The sequence below is a fragment of the Vulpes lagopus genome, chromosome 6, assembly GCF_018345385.1.
Source record: "Vulpes lagopus strain Blue_001 chromosome 6, ASM1834538v1, whole genome shotgun sequence".
Classification (NCBI taxonomy): domain Eukaryota; kingdom Metazoa; phylum Chordata; class Mammalia; order Carnivora; family Canidae; genus Vulpes; species Vulpes lagopus.
In genome coordinates, this window is record NC_054829.1 from 14,051,122 (window position 1) to 14,067,670 (window position 16,549).

The 16,549-nt window shown below is 37.4% G+C and overlaps 1 protein-coding gene across 3 annotated transcripts; it reads right to left on the reverse strand.

The window, feature by feature from the left end:
- Nucleotides 1-3,674: 3,674 nt before the first annotated feature.
- GPR65 (G protein-coupled receptor 65) lies at nt 3,675-15,017 on the reverse strand. 3 transcript variants are annotated; one of them, XM_041760203.1, is made up of 2 exons: nt 14,950-15,017; nt 3,675-5,308 (listed from the first exon to the last, which is right to left on the reverse strand). In XM_041760203.1, exon 2 carries the CDS (start codon nt 4,851-4,853, stop codon nt 3,828-3,830), a length of 1,026 nt encoding a protein of 341 aa, XP_041616137.1. In that variant the 5' UTR covers nt 4,854-5,308; nt 14,950-15,017; the 3' UTR covers nt 3,675-3,827. The 3 variants fall into 3 exon arrangements, with proteins under 3 accessions (XP_041616137.1, XP_041616140.1, XP_041616138.1); XM_041760206.1 differs by lacking the exon at nt 14,950-15,017 and adding an exon at nt 12,679-12,734; XM_041760204.1 differs by lacking the exon at nt 14,950-15,017 and adding an exon at nt 12,650-12,698.
- Nucleotides 15,018-16,549: the final 1,532 nt, after the last annotated feature.

The following is a 16,549-nucleotide window of genomic DNA, read 5'->3' on the forward strand; positions in this document are numbered from 1 at the left end:
CTTGGGTCACGATGCTACAGTAGCTGTTGTGTTTCCATAGCAACCTGTGGATGAGTTTAGCCAGAAAAGAACAGAGGCCCCATGCATAAATGACAGAAGGATGACAGTGTGGCTGGACTAAAAGAAGCCCAGGGCAAGATAAAAGTGTTGGAAAACAGAAATGCTTACATGCCATACACCACAGGTTCTATTTTAAAATTGGTCCTGTGTGATTCAAAATAAGTAAGTCAAATTCACAAAGTCAACAGACGCAATTAGTAAATAATTGTTTACTTGATTTTAACATTACAGAATGGAACATTATGTTTTGGGGAGAATTTATGGCTTAAAGTGCAAAGGAAAATGGAATCAATGGAATTAATGAGGTTGGGGAAGCAGATTTGCTTGGGTTGCCCCTAAGGAGATGATGCTATATCATTTGATACAAACGAGGTGGTTATTTCTGATGTGTTTTCACTTCCCCTTCTCCCATGAAGCTTCTTCAGACTAGGTAGGAAAGATGGAGATTTTAAAAATCTGTATTCAGTTGCCTCACTGGCCTATCTAATATGTCTAGCTAGTTCATTAGAATAAAAAGTAGGGGTGCCTGGGTGGTGCAGTTAGTTAAGCATCTGATTCTGTTTTTTTTTTTTTTTTAACATTTTGTTTATTTATTTGAGAGAGAGAGAGAGCAAGAGGGAGCACAAGCAGTGGTGAGAGAGAAGCAGGCTCTCCATCGAGCAGAAAGCCCAATGTGGGGCTTGATCCCGACACCCCAGGATCCTTATCCCAGCCAAAGGCAGATGTTTAACCGCAGTATCTGACTCTTGATTTCAGCGCTATGAGATCAAACCACGTCAGGCTCCCTGCTCTGTATCAGGGAGCCCCTTCCCTCTGCCCCTCCTCCCAGCACATGTGCTCTTTCTCTCTCTCTCTGAAATAAACAAATTAAAAAAAAACACACAACATTCTGAAGAAGGAAATACAAATCCAGAAAATATGAACAAATTAAAAAGGAGTGTCCACCCCTCTGTTCATTGTGATGTCCACAGTGGATCTCTCCTCAGCACTGTGACCCCCAGGAGCAGGCAGGATTGAGAACGTGCCACAGAGCCAGGAACTACGAACACCCCTAACTTACCTTCACAGTTGTGTTTATCCACCACGGAAGAAGAAACCACAGTCGTGGTGTGCTGCAGCCAGCTGCCATCAGCTCATGTTGCCACATTTCTACCCCAATGTCCTGGGGACTTTTCTATCTCTTGGGTAGCTGTCCACTAATCCTGATAAAGATGAAAATAACTAATAATGAACATCTAGAAATCTCACCAACGTTTACAGTGGTTTTCACACCTACGTGTTAAAAGCTAGTATTACTGTTGCCCCTGCAGCGTATAGAAACTGAGCCTTAGGGAAAACACCAAAACTCTTTAAGGTCAGACAGTGGTGGTCAGTGGTGTTCTAGTCCAGGTTTTCTGTGAACCAAGTCCCAGGGGATAATAGCTACAGGGTCTTTCTCCTTCCAGATATACTTTCAGTTTAATGGAGGACTGTAGTTAGGAGCTTAAAAAGTTTTTCAAAACTGAAGGATTAACTTTCCAATGTCAAGACTGTAGAAAATTTTAGATCATATCTAGAGTGCTTTGTCCTAAAATTATGAGAGCATCCCGCCACTGGGGATTCTCTGAGGCCGGCCCTGCGCAGTCAGGATGGTGAGGCTGCTCGAAGATTTTGGAGGTCTGGTTCATTTTTTTTTTTTAATTTTTATTTATTTATGATAGTCACAGAGAGAGAGAGAGAGGCAGAGACACAGGCAGAGGGAGAAGCAGGCTCCATGCACCGGGAACCCGACGTGGGATTCAATCCCGGGTCTCCAGGATCGCGCCCTGGGCCAAAGGCAGGCGCCAAACCGCTGTGCCACCCAGGGATCCCGGTCTGGTTCATTTTTAACTTATCCTACAGCATTCTGAACGAATGAGTCTGTTGTTAATCACTGGAAGGACATTGTTATTAAGGGTGCCATGAATTTGTATTTGCTGCATCTCTGTATATAACCAACTGAGGCAAACTGCCTAACCAGTTCTTTGTAACAGATGAGCTTAGGTACTACCCACATGATCTTTATGGTCCCAGAGGCATTCATTAATAAAATAACTCTCCTTTTCCCCCTTATCTTGATCTAAGTTCAATGACTCTCCTGAACAACTCTTCATGCCTTTAAATCTTTTGCATCCCTAAAGAAAGAAATGATAGAAATGTTAAAAACAAACAAACAAATAAACATGAAGGAGTAAAAGTAACTCTAGAGGGTAGTCCGGATCTGGGGGTTCAAACCTGACCCTGCTTCCAACTAACTGTGTCATCTTGGACAGGATAATCAGCATTTTGGGTTTTCATATGTGGGTAAAATTGTTTTTGGATCTCTTGGTTTTACAAGTATTCAACTTATAGGTTGCCAATAACTTATCAATAATTAATCAAACGGCCTAAACTGTTTTAATTACTCTTCATTTTAATGGCATATCTTTAGCCTTTAAGCATATGTAAATGTATCTCAGCATGACCAAACAGAATCTACTAAGTCTCCAAAAATTTTATGATCATAAAAATACAAAGAACAGGGTATACACAAATGACCTCAAAGCAAGGTGGTTTTCTCTTGTGTACCTAAACCATCACAAAAAAGTGTAATAGAAAATTTAGTCTGTTTGTGCACTCACTGGTTTTTCAGTGTGTGTCTATAAATTTATTACTGAAAAGATATAGTCTTTCTTGTTCCCAGGATGTTTGTTTTCTAATGTGAGGGCACCAAATGGTACCAGGACATTTGCTATCAGATCATTTTGCAGGGAGGGGAAGTAGAAGGAACAGATAAGAAACAAACAGGAAAGAGAAATAAGGAGAAGTGTATTATAATTTTTTTTTTAATCTGGAAAAATACTTTGGTTCACAAAAATATTTATCTAATGAATGCCTACTTAAAACTAGGCAGAGTAATTTCTACAAAGAATTATAAACATAAAGGAATGTATTATATCAACATTCTCTAAATATGTTAAGTCCAAAAAGAAGTCTCTGACTCTAAGATGTAATAGAATATGTGTCTTTAATATAGCTTTTTGTCTAAACATTAAGCTTCTGGTAACTTTAGCTATGTTGTACTCAACTGTAAATTTTTTTTTAAAATTATGATTTTGAAGAAACTAAAGAATGTCTCTGAGTAGCTGAAATCCCATAGCCTTATATCATGGAAGAGGCCTTCAGACTTCTATTTACTTTCTTTATAAAAAGCCTTACAAGCCCAATGACTAGGTTTCCAAACTGATGTAAGCTTCGTCTGACTTCATGAGACCATTTCTTTTGTAACCCCAGTAGTTAACACAAAGCTTAGTACATAGAGGGGGCTTAATAAATCTTTGTTACCTAATGAGAAGATTAGAAGCGATATTTAGGAGTTGGGGTTGTTGGAGATAGGTACTACTTTTGGGAAAAGTGATAGTTGATGGTCTGAAATCCATAGAAAGAGTGACAAAAATCATGAAAACCAGACACAAATCTCACTGATTTAAGGACCGGAGTTCTGTACATCTACTAACTTCTGAAAGGTTATAGCATAGATTAAAAAAAAAGAAGAAGAATTGCTATCGATAATAATGATCTTGAGTCATTAGGATTATATTAAGCTTTGTTTAATATTCAATTTAACAAAAGTCAGGGAACTATACACCATGCTTCTAAAAGATTAAAATACTCAATTGGAACGCTTAGTCCTCTCCCATGTTTGATTTCCTCTTCAAAATATCATCTTGATGATATGCTACTGTGTACCTTATAAACATTATTTGCTCCTACTCCAAGATGTCTAATTCCATGGTATCTCTTGTAGACATAGAAAGTATCCTTTTTCTTTGTCCTTGTGAGTTATTAAGCTTTCCAGTACAGAATTTTAGTATATTCCACATATCAGATCTTCCTGTTTCAGTTACAAAACAGTACAGAATTGGATCTGCCACACAATTTAAACTTGTTAATGCAACTGTGATTCTGTACATTTTGTAAGTCTGCCTCCCAGACTTGTTGTGGTCAAAGATATGTTCATTGAAGTCCACATCATGCTCTAAGATGCTGCGAATCAGCAGCATCACATGAAAGGGAGTAAAACACAAGACAAAAGTCAATGTGATACTCATAAGCAGTTTTATGATTCTCTTCTTTTCACCGTCTTCCGTGGCTTGATTATGCTGCACAGCTTGGTAGACTTTCTGGTTGCAAATCATTATAATGACCAATGGTATTGCATAGCCTGTACACGTCCTAAACAAGTTCAAACTGATTTGCCACTTCTCTAGGGGGTATTTGTCATAGCATAAAGTAAAATTAGACTTTTTGGCATCACAATATTCTATAGCTGTTTCATCTTCCCACAGAATGACACCATTGAACATGGTTTCCAATACCCAGATGGATAGGCTGACCACGAATGCAAACCTTCTTGTTCTTAGAAAAGAAAACCTCAAAGGGTGGACCACCGCTAAGTACCGATCAATGGCGATACAGGTGAGGAACGCTGTGCTGCTGTAAAAGTTCATGTACATGAAGAAAGCACTGCTCTTGCACAAGGCAGGAGAGAAAGTCCAGTTGTCGTTATTCAAAGTGTAATCAATCCATAGAGGGAGAGTTAACGTGTAGAGCAGATCTGATAGTGATAAACTGAAGAGGTAAATTCCTAGTTCATTCTCCTTCTTTGCTTGCAGAAAAGACACACACAGAGACCCGATGTTGGCTGGAACACTGGCTATGACCACAAAGATGTAAACGACTGGAAACAAGTAGTGATCCAGGTAGTGTTGTTCTTCAATACACGTGCTGTTCATTTTTTCCTATTAACGTGGCAACTACATTTGTTCTTAGAGGGTAAATTGTACGTTAAGTCTTGCCTCCTTCTAGTTTGTATTTAACAACTCCTTTGCTTCACTAAAATTTATCAATTTTTCTTTGCTTTCAAAAGTTCTGACTGATTCATCAGTGCTTTTAAAGGGTGGATGTAGACCGATTTTCACAAAGATACCAATGGTCGGAAGTCAGAATCCAGTCTCCTGGCAGTTAGCCTCAATGGTCAGTGGATGTTAACGAGCAGAAGTCCACATTCTATTATCACAGAATGCTGATGAAGAACTCTCAGGGACTAACTGGGTCATCCCTCAGGGTCCACGGAGTGTTGTCCGCATCTTGTTTTTCCTTCACAAAATTCAGGAGACTGGTGCACACGTGAATACAGACGACTTTGTTTTCACAGATATTAACATCTCTTTTTTAAATGCCTTTGTTCCTGTAATGAAAGATGAACTAGAATTGTTTAGATGTTTAGCAGATGCATCATGATTTTGAAACAACCTTCTTTTTATTTCATTTCTTGAAGCTATCAAAAATGTATTAAATTACAACGAAGTTGTTTAAAAAGGGAAATTATTTAGTTGACTTCGGTGAATGAAAGGCTGAGAATTTTTTCTCTGTTTCGAAAAAGAATTATCCACAGGGTAATAGATTAGAGAGAACTCTATTTCTCACTGGACCTGATCACAAAACTAAAGTTACAATGTTGCTTTCGGAGCTAATAAAAATGGCAAATGTAGTGATTTGTTTGTAATCAGTAGATGCTTTTGAGCCATGGTGAACCATATAGGTATATGATTTCAAATGTTTAATTTCACATGCAGCCTAGGTATGAAGCACTTTCGATGTTAGCTTATCAGCTAAGAAGATAGTGTCACAAGAAATTTAATAAAGTGAAATATTTCAAAATATAGTGGCTTGCTGAATCTTATAAATAATTAGACAATGCTGCTTCTTATGTTTTCCCTTTACTTCTTTTGTGTGGGTACTTTATTTTCCTCATACTTTTGTGAAAAAGAAGGCAGAATGTTCTCATCATCTGTGTCTACCTTTGTACCCAATAGTCTATTAGCTTAGTTTCTTTCTAAAGGTCTGATGTTATGGATTCTCATAGGAACAGAGACCCCACTCTTCTCTTCAGAGTGGAGTAGAGAAACACTTCTGTCTATTTTCCTTTGCTAGTGAGGCCTATTAGTGCTTTGGATGATTTATGTGATGGGGAGCTTCACAGAACACTTTGTAGAGTCACTATGCAAGGAAAGGAAGATTGGCCTTCTTGTGTGATATGGGGCCTCAATGACACCAAAATTCTTTCCAAGTATCAGTGGGCCCTGAGAAGAGCAGAGGCCTTGCCACCTCAAGTCACGAGGGTTCTGCTAGCACAATAAACCATATTCAGAGTACCTATTTATATGTCATTTTTAAAACAAAGTGGAGAATGAAAATTCCTGAAATCTTCTTGTTTTGCCACACCTAGAAATAGGAACAAAATGTGAAAAAACAACTTTTTAAATCAAAAGGTGAAACTTCCAGAGAGGGGGAAAAATTGTGATGGAAAAAAAAGAAGTGGGAGCTGAGATCAGGAGCATAAGTGAGCAGAAAACTCTGGATGTCCTGAAGGCCTATGTGGATCAGAAGAACTAATTAGAGCCTCTAATGCAGAGAAGCTAGAGACAGAGCACAAACTCTCACAGGCAGAAAGTGATTCGCAGCCATCCCAAATGTGTGTGAATGCTAGAGCCTTTGCCCTCATGACAAAGGTGAACTAGAAAATAAACATAATAAAACAACAAACTGGACAGCTACTTGTAGACAGCAGGGGAAAGTTGGCAAGTTCCCTGTCTCAGCTTTGCTTCTGTGAGGAGCTATGACGAAAATCCCTGAGTGTTCATGGCCTTTGGCTGGTCCTCACTTAGGAATGGGGCCTGAGTCTATACTCTTAGTTTAGTTCTGCAAGCTGCAGGCCAGCTACAAACTAGTACTGGTCTATGTGCTCCACTTTATCAGTCATCAAGGAAATAAACTAAAACCACAATGAGACGCAAGTACACACCCACCAGAATAAATAAAATGAAAAAGACAGAAAATGCCAAGCTGTGGTGAGGATGTAGAGCACCTGGGACTCTTATATACTGTTGAATGGAAAATTGTTTTGACGTTTATGTATATACCATGTGGTTCAGTAATGCCACTTCCAGGTATATGATCAACAGAAATACATACATATGCTTCCCTAAAGACATGTGGTAGAAATAGAATATTGACAGTAGCATTATTTGTAGTATTTCCCAAGTGGAATGACCACCTGCAATAGAATAGATAAGTAAATTGTGACATGTTGACACAATTGAAATCTGTACATCTTTGAAAATGAAAAAATTATTGCTGTGTACAAGAACACACTTGAAGCTCTGAAACATAATGTGGGCCAATAGAAAAAGGCACAAAAGAATATACACTATCTGATTAAAAAGGAGGTAAAGTTAATCTATTCTGTAAGAAATCAGAGTAGCAGTCCATTTATTAAAGGCTTTCTATGTGCTAGGCACAATATTAAATGACATGCATGCTTGTTTTAATTTATGTATTATGTATTATAATTTATGTATTATTATTAATTCTGTGCTATTTATTATAAACTTATTTTTTAAAATTTTATTTAAATTCGATTAGCCAACACATAGTACAACATTAGTTTCAGATGTAGTATGCAATGATTTATCAGTTGTGTATAATACCCAGTGGTCATCACATTACATGCCCTCCTTAATGCTCATCACCCAGTTACCCTATCCACCCTCCCCACCTCCCTTCCAAGAACTCTCAGTTTGTTTCCTATAGTTAAGAGTTTCTCATGGTTTTTCTCCCTCTCTTATGGCTTCCTATTCAGTTTTCTTTCCCTTCTTCTATGACTCTCTGCACTGTTTCTTATATTCCACATATGAGTGATACCATATAATTGTCTTTCTCTGATTGACTTATTTCACTCAGCATTATACCCCCCAGTTCCAACCACATTGACATAAATGGTAAGTATTTTTCCTTTCTGATGGCTGAGTAATATTCCATTGTGTGTGTGTGTGTGTGTGTGTATATATATTACATATTTAACCATTCATTTATCAATGGAAATCTTGGCTTTTTTCACAGTTTGGCTATGAACAGTGGTGTGCAGGTGCCCCTTCGGATCACTATATTGGTATCTTTGGGGTAGCCATGAAAAGTCAGCTGTACCATAAAACAAAATAATATTAGAATTATTGGGGTCCTTGAGAAAGAAGAGAGAGAGAGTGGAGCAGAAAGTATATTTGAGCAAATTATAACTGAGAATTTCCCTAATCTGGGGAAGGAAACAGGCATTCAAGTCCAAGAAGTAGAGAGGACCCCTCCAAAAATCAATAAAAATAGATTAACACCCTGGCATATAATAGGGAAGACTGCAAGTTTCAGAGATAAAGAGAAAATCTTGAAAGCAGATCAAGACAAGAGGTTCTTAACCTATAGGAGTAGACACATTAGACTGGTAACAGACCTATCCACAAAGACCTGGCAGGCCAGAAAGGGCTGGCATGATATATATATTCAGTGTACTAAGAGAAAAACATGCAGGAAAGAATACTTTATTCAGCAAGGCTGTCATTCAAAATGGATGGAGAGATAAAAAGCTTCTAAAACAAACAAACAAACAAACAAACAAAACTAAAACAATATGTGACCACTAAACCAGTCTTGCAAGAAATATTAAAGGGGATCCTGTAAGTGAAGAGAGAGCCCAAAAGTAACATAGACCAGAAAGAAACAGAGACAATCTACAGAAACAAGGACTTATTATGATCTTCTATTTCAAGCAAAGAATTGAGCCACATATTAAGCCATTAACCCCCAAATACCTATATAATCTTTAGTAGAACTTAGCCACAGTCCTAGGTTGGAATGCTAAATAAAGCCTCTTGACTCTTAACTATTTTGCCTTTTGCTTTTGACATAAAAAGTCCTAGAAAGCTTATGTATTTTTGCAGCAATGCAGACAAGCTTTATTGAGAAATAATAGAATACATTCTATTTTTTACTGAAATAGTAGCACCAATAGATTAGTACAAGTCTTCTAGCCATAATAACAGATCTAATTAAAGAAAATGATTTGTGAATAATAATTTCTGTCAATTAGATAGAAAGTGACCTCATGTTTTCTAGAAAACATAACATTCATATTGTATTAGACTACAGGGGCTTCAAATAAACTTATAAAAATTATCTCACATCATGTCCTCCCTCTTAGTAATGATACATTATGAGCCTATAGATTTCAAGTGTTTCTTTTCCATAGTGGATAATGTAGCAGATTTACTTAGGTTTTTATTTTTCCTGCCCTTGATTTGAGAAGTAGACGGCTAAAAGGAGCAAATACCCTGCTACCACACTCCAAACAATCCCCTAGTTCTTAAGAGTCATGAGGCTGAGTTTTGAAATCTATTGTTGAATTCAGAAATCCTCTGTGAATTATTTCAAAGTTGAAATTAATATCATCTTTCACCACTCAATAATGTGGTAAGGAAGAAAACATCAATAAGACCAATTGTGAGATTGAGATATATGTAGCATGATACTTCTGCATTGTTGCCAAAATCATGTGGAGTTGAAGCCAGAATCTATCTTGTCCGTTCAGATGCAAGAATGAACCCTAGAGGTTATACCACACCAGTCATGGCTAGACAGACTAGGGAACCTGTAGGAATGTAACCCCACTAGCTTACAAGTAGTTCATCAACACTACCTTAAAAATATAATTACCAAATGTACCCAATACAATCTCTCACAGAAAGAAAAAGATATTTTTCAGAATCTAAGGCTCTTGAAACGGAAAACACTTCAGGGGGCCAGATGAAGCAGAATCAGAGCACCTGTTAGCATGACCTCATGAGCCTCCATTCAACAGTGTCCATCTTCTCAGGAGACCTCTGCTAGCATGACTCCATGTGCCCCCACTCAACAATGTCCACCTTCCCAGGAGACCTTCTAGCATTACTTCATGGCCCTCCACTCAATAATATCTGCCTTCTCAGGAGATCTCTGCTTGCATTACCTCATGGACCTCCACTCAATGATGTCCACTTCCTCAGGAGACCCTTGCCTAAATTTTGCCCTTCAATGCTCTCACTTGCAAGCCATTGGGGAGTTCAGGACTATAGAGTATTAGCTTCCCATTCTCCTGGGTAGTGCCACACCAATAAATAGCCTATCTTTCTTCACTGCAAAAGCTCAGTGACAGTTTTTACTGGCTTTCTGGACATTAGGTGGACAAATTCTTGTATGATTTGGTTATAGAGTATCATGTTAAACATTTAAATGTCAGGAGAAAAAAAAGAAGTCAGGTAGTGGTTACCTTGAGGGAGGGGCTGAGTAATGACTGAAAGCGGGCATGAGAGGGACTTCTGAGAATTGGTAATGTTCTGGTTTTGCTATGAATGTTGATTCCATGAACATGTTCAGTTTGTAGAAACTCATCAAGCTGTACCTCTAAGACATGTGCATTTTTCTGGATGGATATAATGTTGCAAATAAAACGTTAAAAAGTGGCATTAGTGGCTATGTGGGATGAGATATAAAGAATCTTGGCAACCAACTAACATCTATATTACCTGCAGATGGAGTATATAGGCCTTCCTAAGAACAGATATGATTTAACTTCTTTTCTCATATATAAAAGGTAATTCATAGAAACCAAAACAAAGAATAAATAATTTAAACAATATGAAAATGAATTCACCAAAAGTAAAAGTTTGCTATATGAAAAAACAAATATTATGGGCACCTAGAAGTAAATACAAATCATCCCTTGAGGAAAGTTCTCTCAACCTAAGCTTCAAAGAATGCTCAGAGAACAAATGGTTGCCAGAAGGGATGGAGCATGAGGATGAACAAACTGGGTGAAGGAGAGCAGGAGATACAGGATTCTGGTAATGGAATGAATAAGTCATGGGCATGAAAGGTACAGCATAAGGAATAGAGTTAGTGGAATTATATTGCATTGTGATAGAGGGTAGGTATACTTGCAGCGAGCATAGAATAAGGTATAGAGTTATCGAATCATTATGTTGTCCACCAGAAACTAATATAACACTGTGTGTCAACTAAAAGACCCCAAATAGTCAGAGGAATATTGAAAAAGAAAACTAATGCCTGGGGCATCACAATGCTGGATTTCAAGCTGTACTACAAAGCTGTGATCATCAAGACAGTATGGTACTGGCACAAAAACAGACACATAGATCACTGGAACAGAATACAAAACCCAGAACTGGACACTCAACTCTATGGTCAACTAATATTCGACAAAACAGGAATGAATATCCACTGGAAAAAGGACAGTTTCTTCAATAAATGGTGTTAGGAAAATTGGACAGCCACGTGCAGAAGAATGAAACTGGACCATTCTCTTTCACCATACACAAAGATAAACTCAGAATGGTTGAAAGACCTAAATGTGAGACAAGAATCTATCAAAATCCTAGAGAAGAACACAGGCAGCAGCCTCTGTGATCTCGGCCCTAGAAACTTCTTGCTAGATACATCTATGAAGGCCAGGGAAACAAAAGCAAAATGAACTATTGGCACTTCATCAGGACAAAAAGCTTCTGCACTGCAAAAGAAACAATCAACAAAACTAAAAGACAACATACAGAATGGGAGAAGATATTTGCAAATGACATATCAGATAAAGGGCTAGTATCCAAGATCTATAAAGAACTTATCAAACTCAACATCCAAGAAACAAACAATCCAATCATGAAATGAGCAAAAGACATGAACAGAAATTTCTCCATAGATGACATACACATGGCCAGTAAGCACATGAAAAAATGCTCCGTATCACTTACCATCAGGGAAATACAAATCAAAACCACAATGAGATACCACCTCACACCAGTGAGAATGGTGACAATTAACAAGATAGGTAACAACAAATGTTGGAGAGGATGTGGAGAAAGGCAGACCCTCTTGCACTGTTGGTGGGAATGTGAACTGGTGCAGCCACTCTGGAAAACTGTGTGGAGGCTCCTCAGAGAATTAAAAATAGAGTTACCCTATGACCCAGAAATTGTACTCCTGGGGATTTACCCCAAAGATACAGATGCAGTGAAATGCCAGGACACTTGCACCCCGATGTTTCTAGCAGCAATGTCCACAATAGCCAAACTGTGGAAGGAGCCTTGATGTCCATCGACAGATGAATGGATAAAGAAGACGTGATCTATATATAAAATGGAATATTACTCAGCCATCAGAAAGGATGAATACCCACCATTTGCTTCACCATGGATGGAACTGGAAGGTATTATGCTGAGTGAAAAAAGTCAGTCAAAGGACAATCATCATATGATTTCACTCATACATGGAATATAAGAAATAGTGGAAGGGATTATAAGGGAAAGGAGGGGGAATTGAGTGGGAAAAATTAGAGAGGGAGACAGATCATGAGAGACTCCTAACTCTGGGAAACAAACAAAGGGTTGCCAAAGGGGAGGTGGGTGGGAGAATGGGGTAACTGGGTGAGAGGCATTGAGGAGGGCACTTTATGAGATGAGCACTGGGTGTTATACTATATGTTGGCAAATTGAATTTAAATTAAAAAATGTAAAAAAAAAAGAATATATTAAATAAAAAAAGGATTCTCACAGAATTCTAACAAATAAAAGCCCATTAACATACACACACATACACACATAAATTAACCACTATCTTTGAGATTTATCAAAAGCGAGAAAGATGGGGGCACCTGGGTGGCTCAGTCGGTTAAGTGTCTACCTTCAGTCAGGTCATGATCCTGGGGTCCTGGGATTAAGCCTGGAGTTGGGCTCCCTGCTCAGCGGGGAGCCTCCTTCTCCCTCTCCCTCAGCCTTCCCCCAGCTTGTGCTCTCTTTCTCTCTGTTGAATAAATAAATAAAATCTTTTAAAAAAATGGATAAGATGAATAGCAGATCCATAAAAGCTTTAGAGATAAAATCAATAGAGGTATAACACAAAACAAGTATGTTTAATAAGAAATAAAGGAAGGAATTTCAACACATAAATGAGGAACAAGAGACCACAAAAGACAAATTGTCATATTTTTAATAAGATTGAAGTAAGCTGTTCAGAAATTTAAAAAAAATGTAATCATTTAAATGAAAAAAAAATCACAGGGAGTATCCCACTGATTAGCTTCTGCTGAAGAGAAAATTAATATACTGCAAGATAGATCTAAAGCAATAATATGAAACCATCAGAAGATTAAGGAGATGGAAAAAAATCAAAGAGTCATGGAGGATAAAGTGGAGAGGTCAGCATATGTTTAACTGGAGTTCCATAAGGAACAGAAAAGAGAAAACAGGGAAGCAGCATTGTTTGGAGAGAGAATGACTCACAACTGTCTAGGATGGATGAAGGACATGGAATCCTCAGATTTATGAAGCCTGGCAAATCTCAAATAGGTTTAAAAACAAACAAAGATGAAAATCTACATCCACTTAGACACACTGCAATGAAGCTGCTGATCTAAGACTAAGAAAAAAGGGGCCAAAGAGAAAAAATGGAGTGCCTACAAAAAATGAAATTTAGAGTGACAAAAGACTTCACAGAGAGAATAACAGAAACCGGGAGACAGTGGGTTTCTATTTCCAAATGACCATGAAAATCTATGTCATCTTATAATTATATACACAACAGAACTAAATGTTAAAACTGGAGCAAAATTAGGAACAATTTAAGATAAAGTTCCACTGAGAAAATTTACCCCCCAAATCCTCATTAAAGAGATCTCTAAAGGATAAAAGTGAAGATAGGAAATGACACTAGAAAAAAAGTCTGAGATGCACCAAGTACTGAACAAGTCACTGAGGACGGAACTCTACTCTGATGGCTGCACCGGTCCCACCTATCACTAGGCTCACGTGTCTGGGGAGAATACCTCAACCGTGAAAATATCCTTCCTGGTTTTCACAGCTAAAGTTAACACCTACTTTATAGAGTTATCGTGACAGTGAAATGAGGACGCACATAAAGTTCCTGGCACATGAGGGGACTTCACTATGTATTAGATAATGGTAATGTTTGAATGACACACTGCTAGTCTGTAGATGTCCTTGTGCTGTCCCCTATGTGTCCTGAGAGGAGGTCATCTCTGACTGTCTATCCAGAGCATAGCAGAGACACCAGGGGTTCTCAGAGTGTAATTTGTACAGCAAATTTCACGTATGATACCAAGCTCTGCAGATGATAGTTGTTGAATTAATTTGTGTGACTCTGAGATTTTTTTTTTGTTTCTGAGATTTTAATCAAACCCATAGTTCTTACTGTTCATACATCTTTTCAGATATTATTTTTGCAGCCTTAATAAATTTTAAACAATGTTGTTTTTAGAACCAGTGCTGAGAAATTTCGGTAAGTTTCTAATATTGACTTGAATTTTTACCAAATGCCAAAGAAGATAACTCTCAGTGTATTAAAAAATACCTATTATTCACCGGGTCCTCAAAATAGTACAAGTCATTGATGACAAAGATCAAAAGATAAAATGTTTTCCTACAGGTTATAGGAAACACTTGCCTTTCCTTCATTGTTCAGTTTAATAGCTGTTTATTAAGACTACTACGTGCCAGCCACTGATAGCCACTGTTAAGTAAGTTATTACTTAATAATACTGGAAATGCTATTTTCAAATTTCACATTATTTCTGATGACATAAAAAGTATCACGAGACCAATGTACCAATGAGGAAATGGCACGGGATGGCTCTATAGCCAGAAGCTGGTAGATTTCCTCACAAACACTTAATTCCATTTGCCAATATGATATTTCCTGAAAAGGATATGCCTCTTCTAAATATCGGTAGTTTTACCTATTTCTAAATGGCAATTTTGACATTTCTACTCGGAGAAGAGGAAACCATGTGTCAACCTCATTTCTCTCTCTCTCAAGTTCTGCTTTATCACATTCATATAGCCTAAATTCAATAAAAGGTTGTGACGTTACTGAGACTCACACCAAAGTATGTTATCTACACAAAAATCTTATTGTATTGTTTAATCTTACACTTACCCGTGTTTCTTGGGGTGATGATCTTGTCCGTTGAGGAGCCGGATAAATCTACTTAACACCAAGATGAGAAACCGACCCTAGTGAAGGGACAGGAAATTGCACTCATATTTCATCACAAAACAATGAGGAAGCAGCCTCTTAGTGAGAATTTACATTATCCATGTTTGAACAAAAGAAGTCTCCTAAATATTTTAAAAGATGTTTTTGCTTATTAGTTATTGTAGCATAATTTTTATGATTCGCTTTCCCCTTTGCATCCTAATTATGATGCATACTGGTATTACATGTGTTTTACTTAATAGAATATGTACTAGAATTTCAATTAATTACTCATTTATTCTTTCAACACATATATCTCTTATATTCTTAGGGCACTGTGCTGGGAGTGCTATCGGATCTGGCTATGGTGCATGAGGAGCTCATCACCCAGTGAGAGAGAAAGGCGTGTTCAGTAATAACCATAATACAAGGGCAAAAATGGATAACTACGCCAAGACATGTCCAAAAAAAGAAAGAAGGAAGAAAAAAGAAAAGATGAATCATTGGATGTATGACGTGGAGGAGGATGGTCTGCCTGGATTCGGTGTGATGAATTTCCTAGGAGAAAAGCAGCTGAGGAAGAATGGGTGTTGGGTGTATAATGAGCATGTTTCCTTGCTTAACGGTGACAACTTTGTGAAGTCTTTTTCTTTTTCTTCTTCTTCTTCTTCTTTTTTTTTTTTTTTTTTGAGGGACCAACAGGATTAGCAGATTTTTGCAGATCATTTTCTCCTTTGGTTACCCTCTCAGAATAGAGAGCAGAGGGTGCTAAAAACAATGCTAAAACCAGGTGACCTAACTGACTTAGGCAAGTCAATAATTCTTTGAAACTTGAAAATTTATTTGAGAAAGAATTGTTTTAATGAAAATTCATGTACTTTAACATGCAGACAGTTGCTGCCAAATCTACAAAATCTACAAATGGTTTAATACAAAGTGAAATGAACTCCCAGAACTCTTGAGATATAAAAAAGCCGAGACATCACATTTCAGCGGGGCCCTTGTGGACTTTTATTCCAAATGAGGGGGAAAAATTGTAAATACAGAATTAATGTTGAATTTGACTTAAATTTAAAAATTGTAATCAGGAAAATCTGAGTCTATTTTTGTAAAAGGACATTAGAGGATGTTGTTGGTAGGGTTTTTAAAAGTTTCTACACAGAAGTAGAAGAGATGATCTTGTGATATAACCAAGACCTTTAGTCTTGGAGTTATTCAGGATGTAACATGAGTGTAACGGGTTTTCTCTATTTCCTTTGTGGGTTTTTCATGGAGCATAATAAAAGTAAGAACTCACATTTATAAAGTACATGAGAGTTTGCAAAATAGTTTAGCATACAGTAGCTTAAAAATTCAGACTACTTTATATTTTTATTGAAGTAATGAAATATTTAAGTATGATGTGGAAAATTAATAATAAAACCCTTAAGACTTCACAAAAGTGAAAATAATAATTTTGTTTTACTTGTGACTCTAATACCAAATTCTCATTTTTGTGAGGTTTTTCACAACCACTTATCTGTGGCTTCTATGCATAGGTATTTCATGACTCTCACAGTCT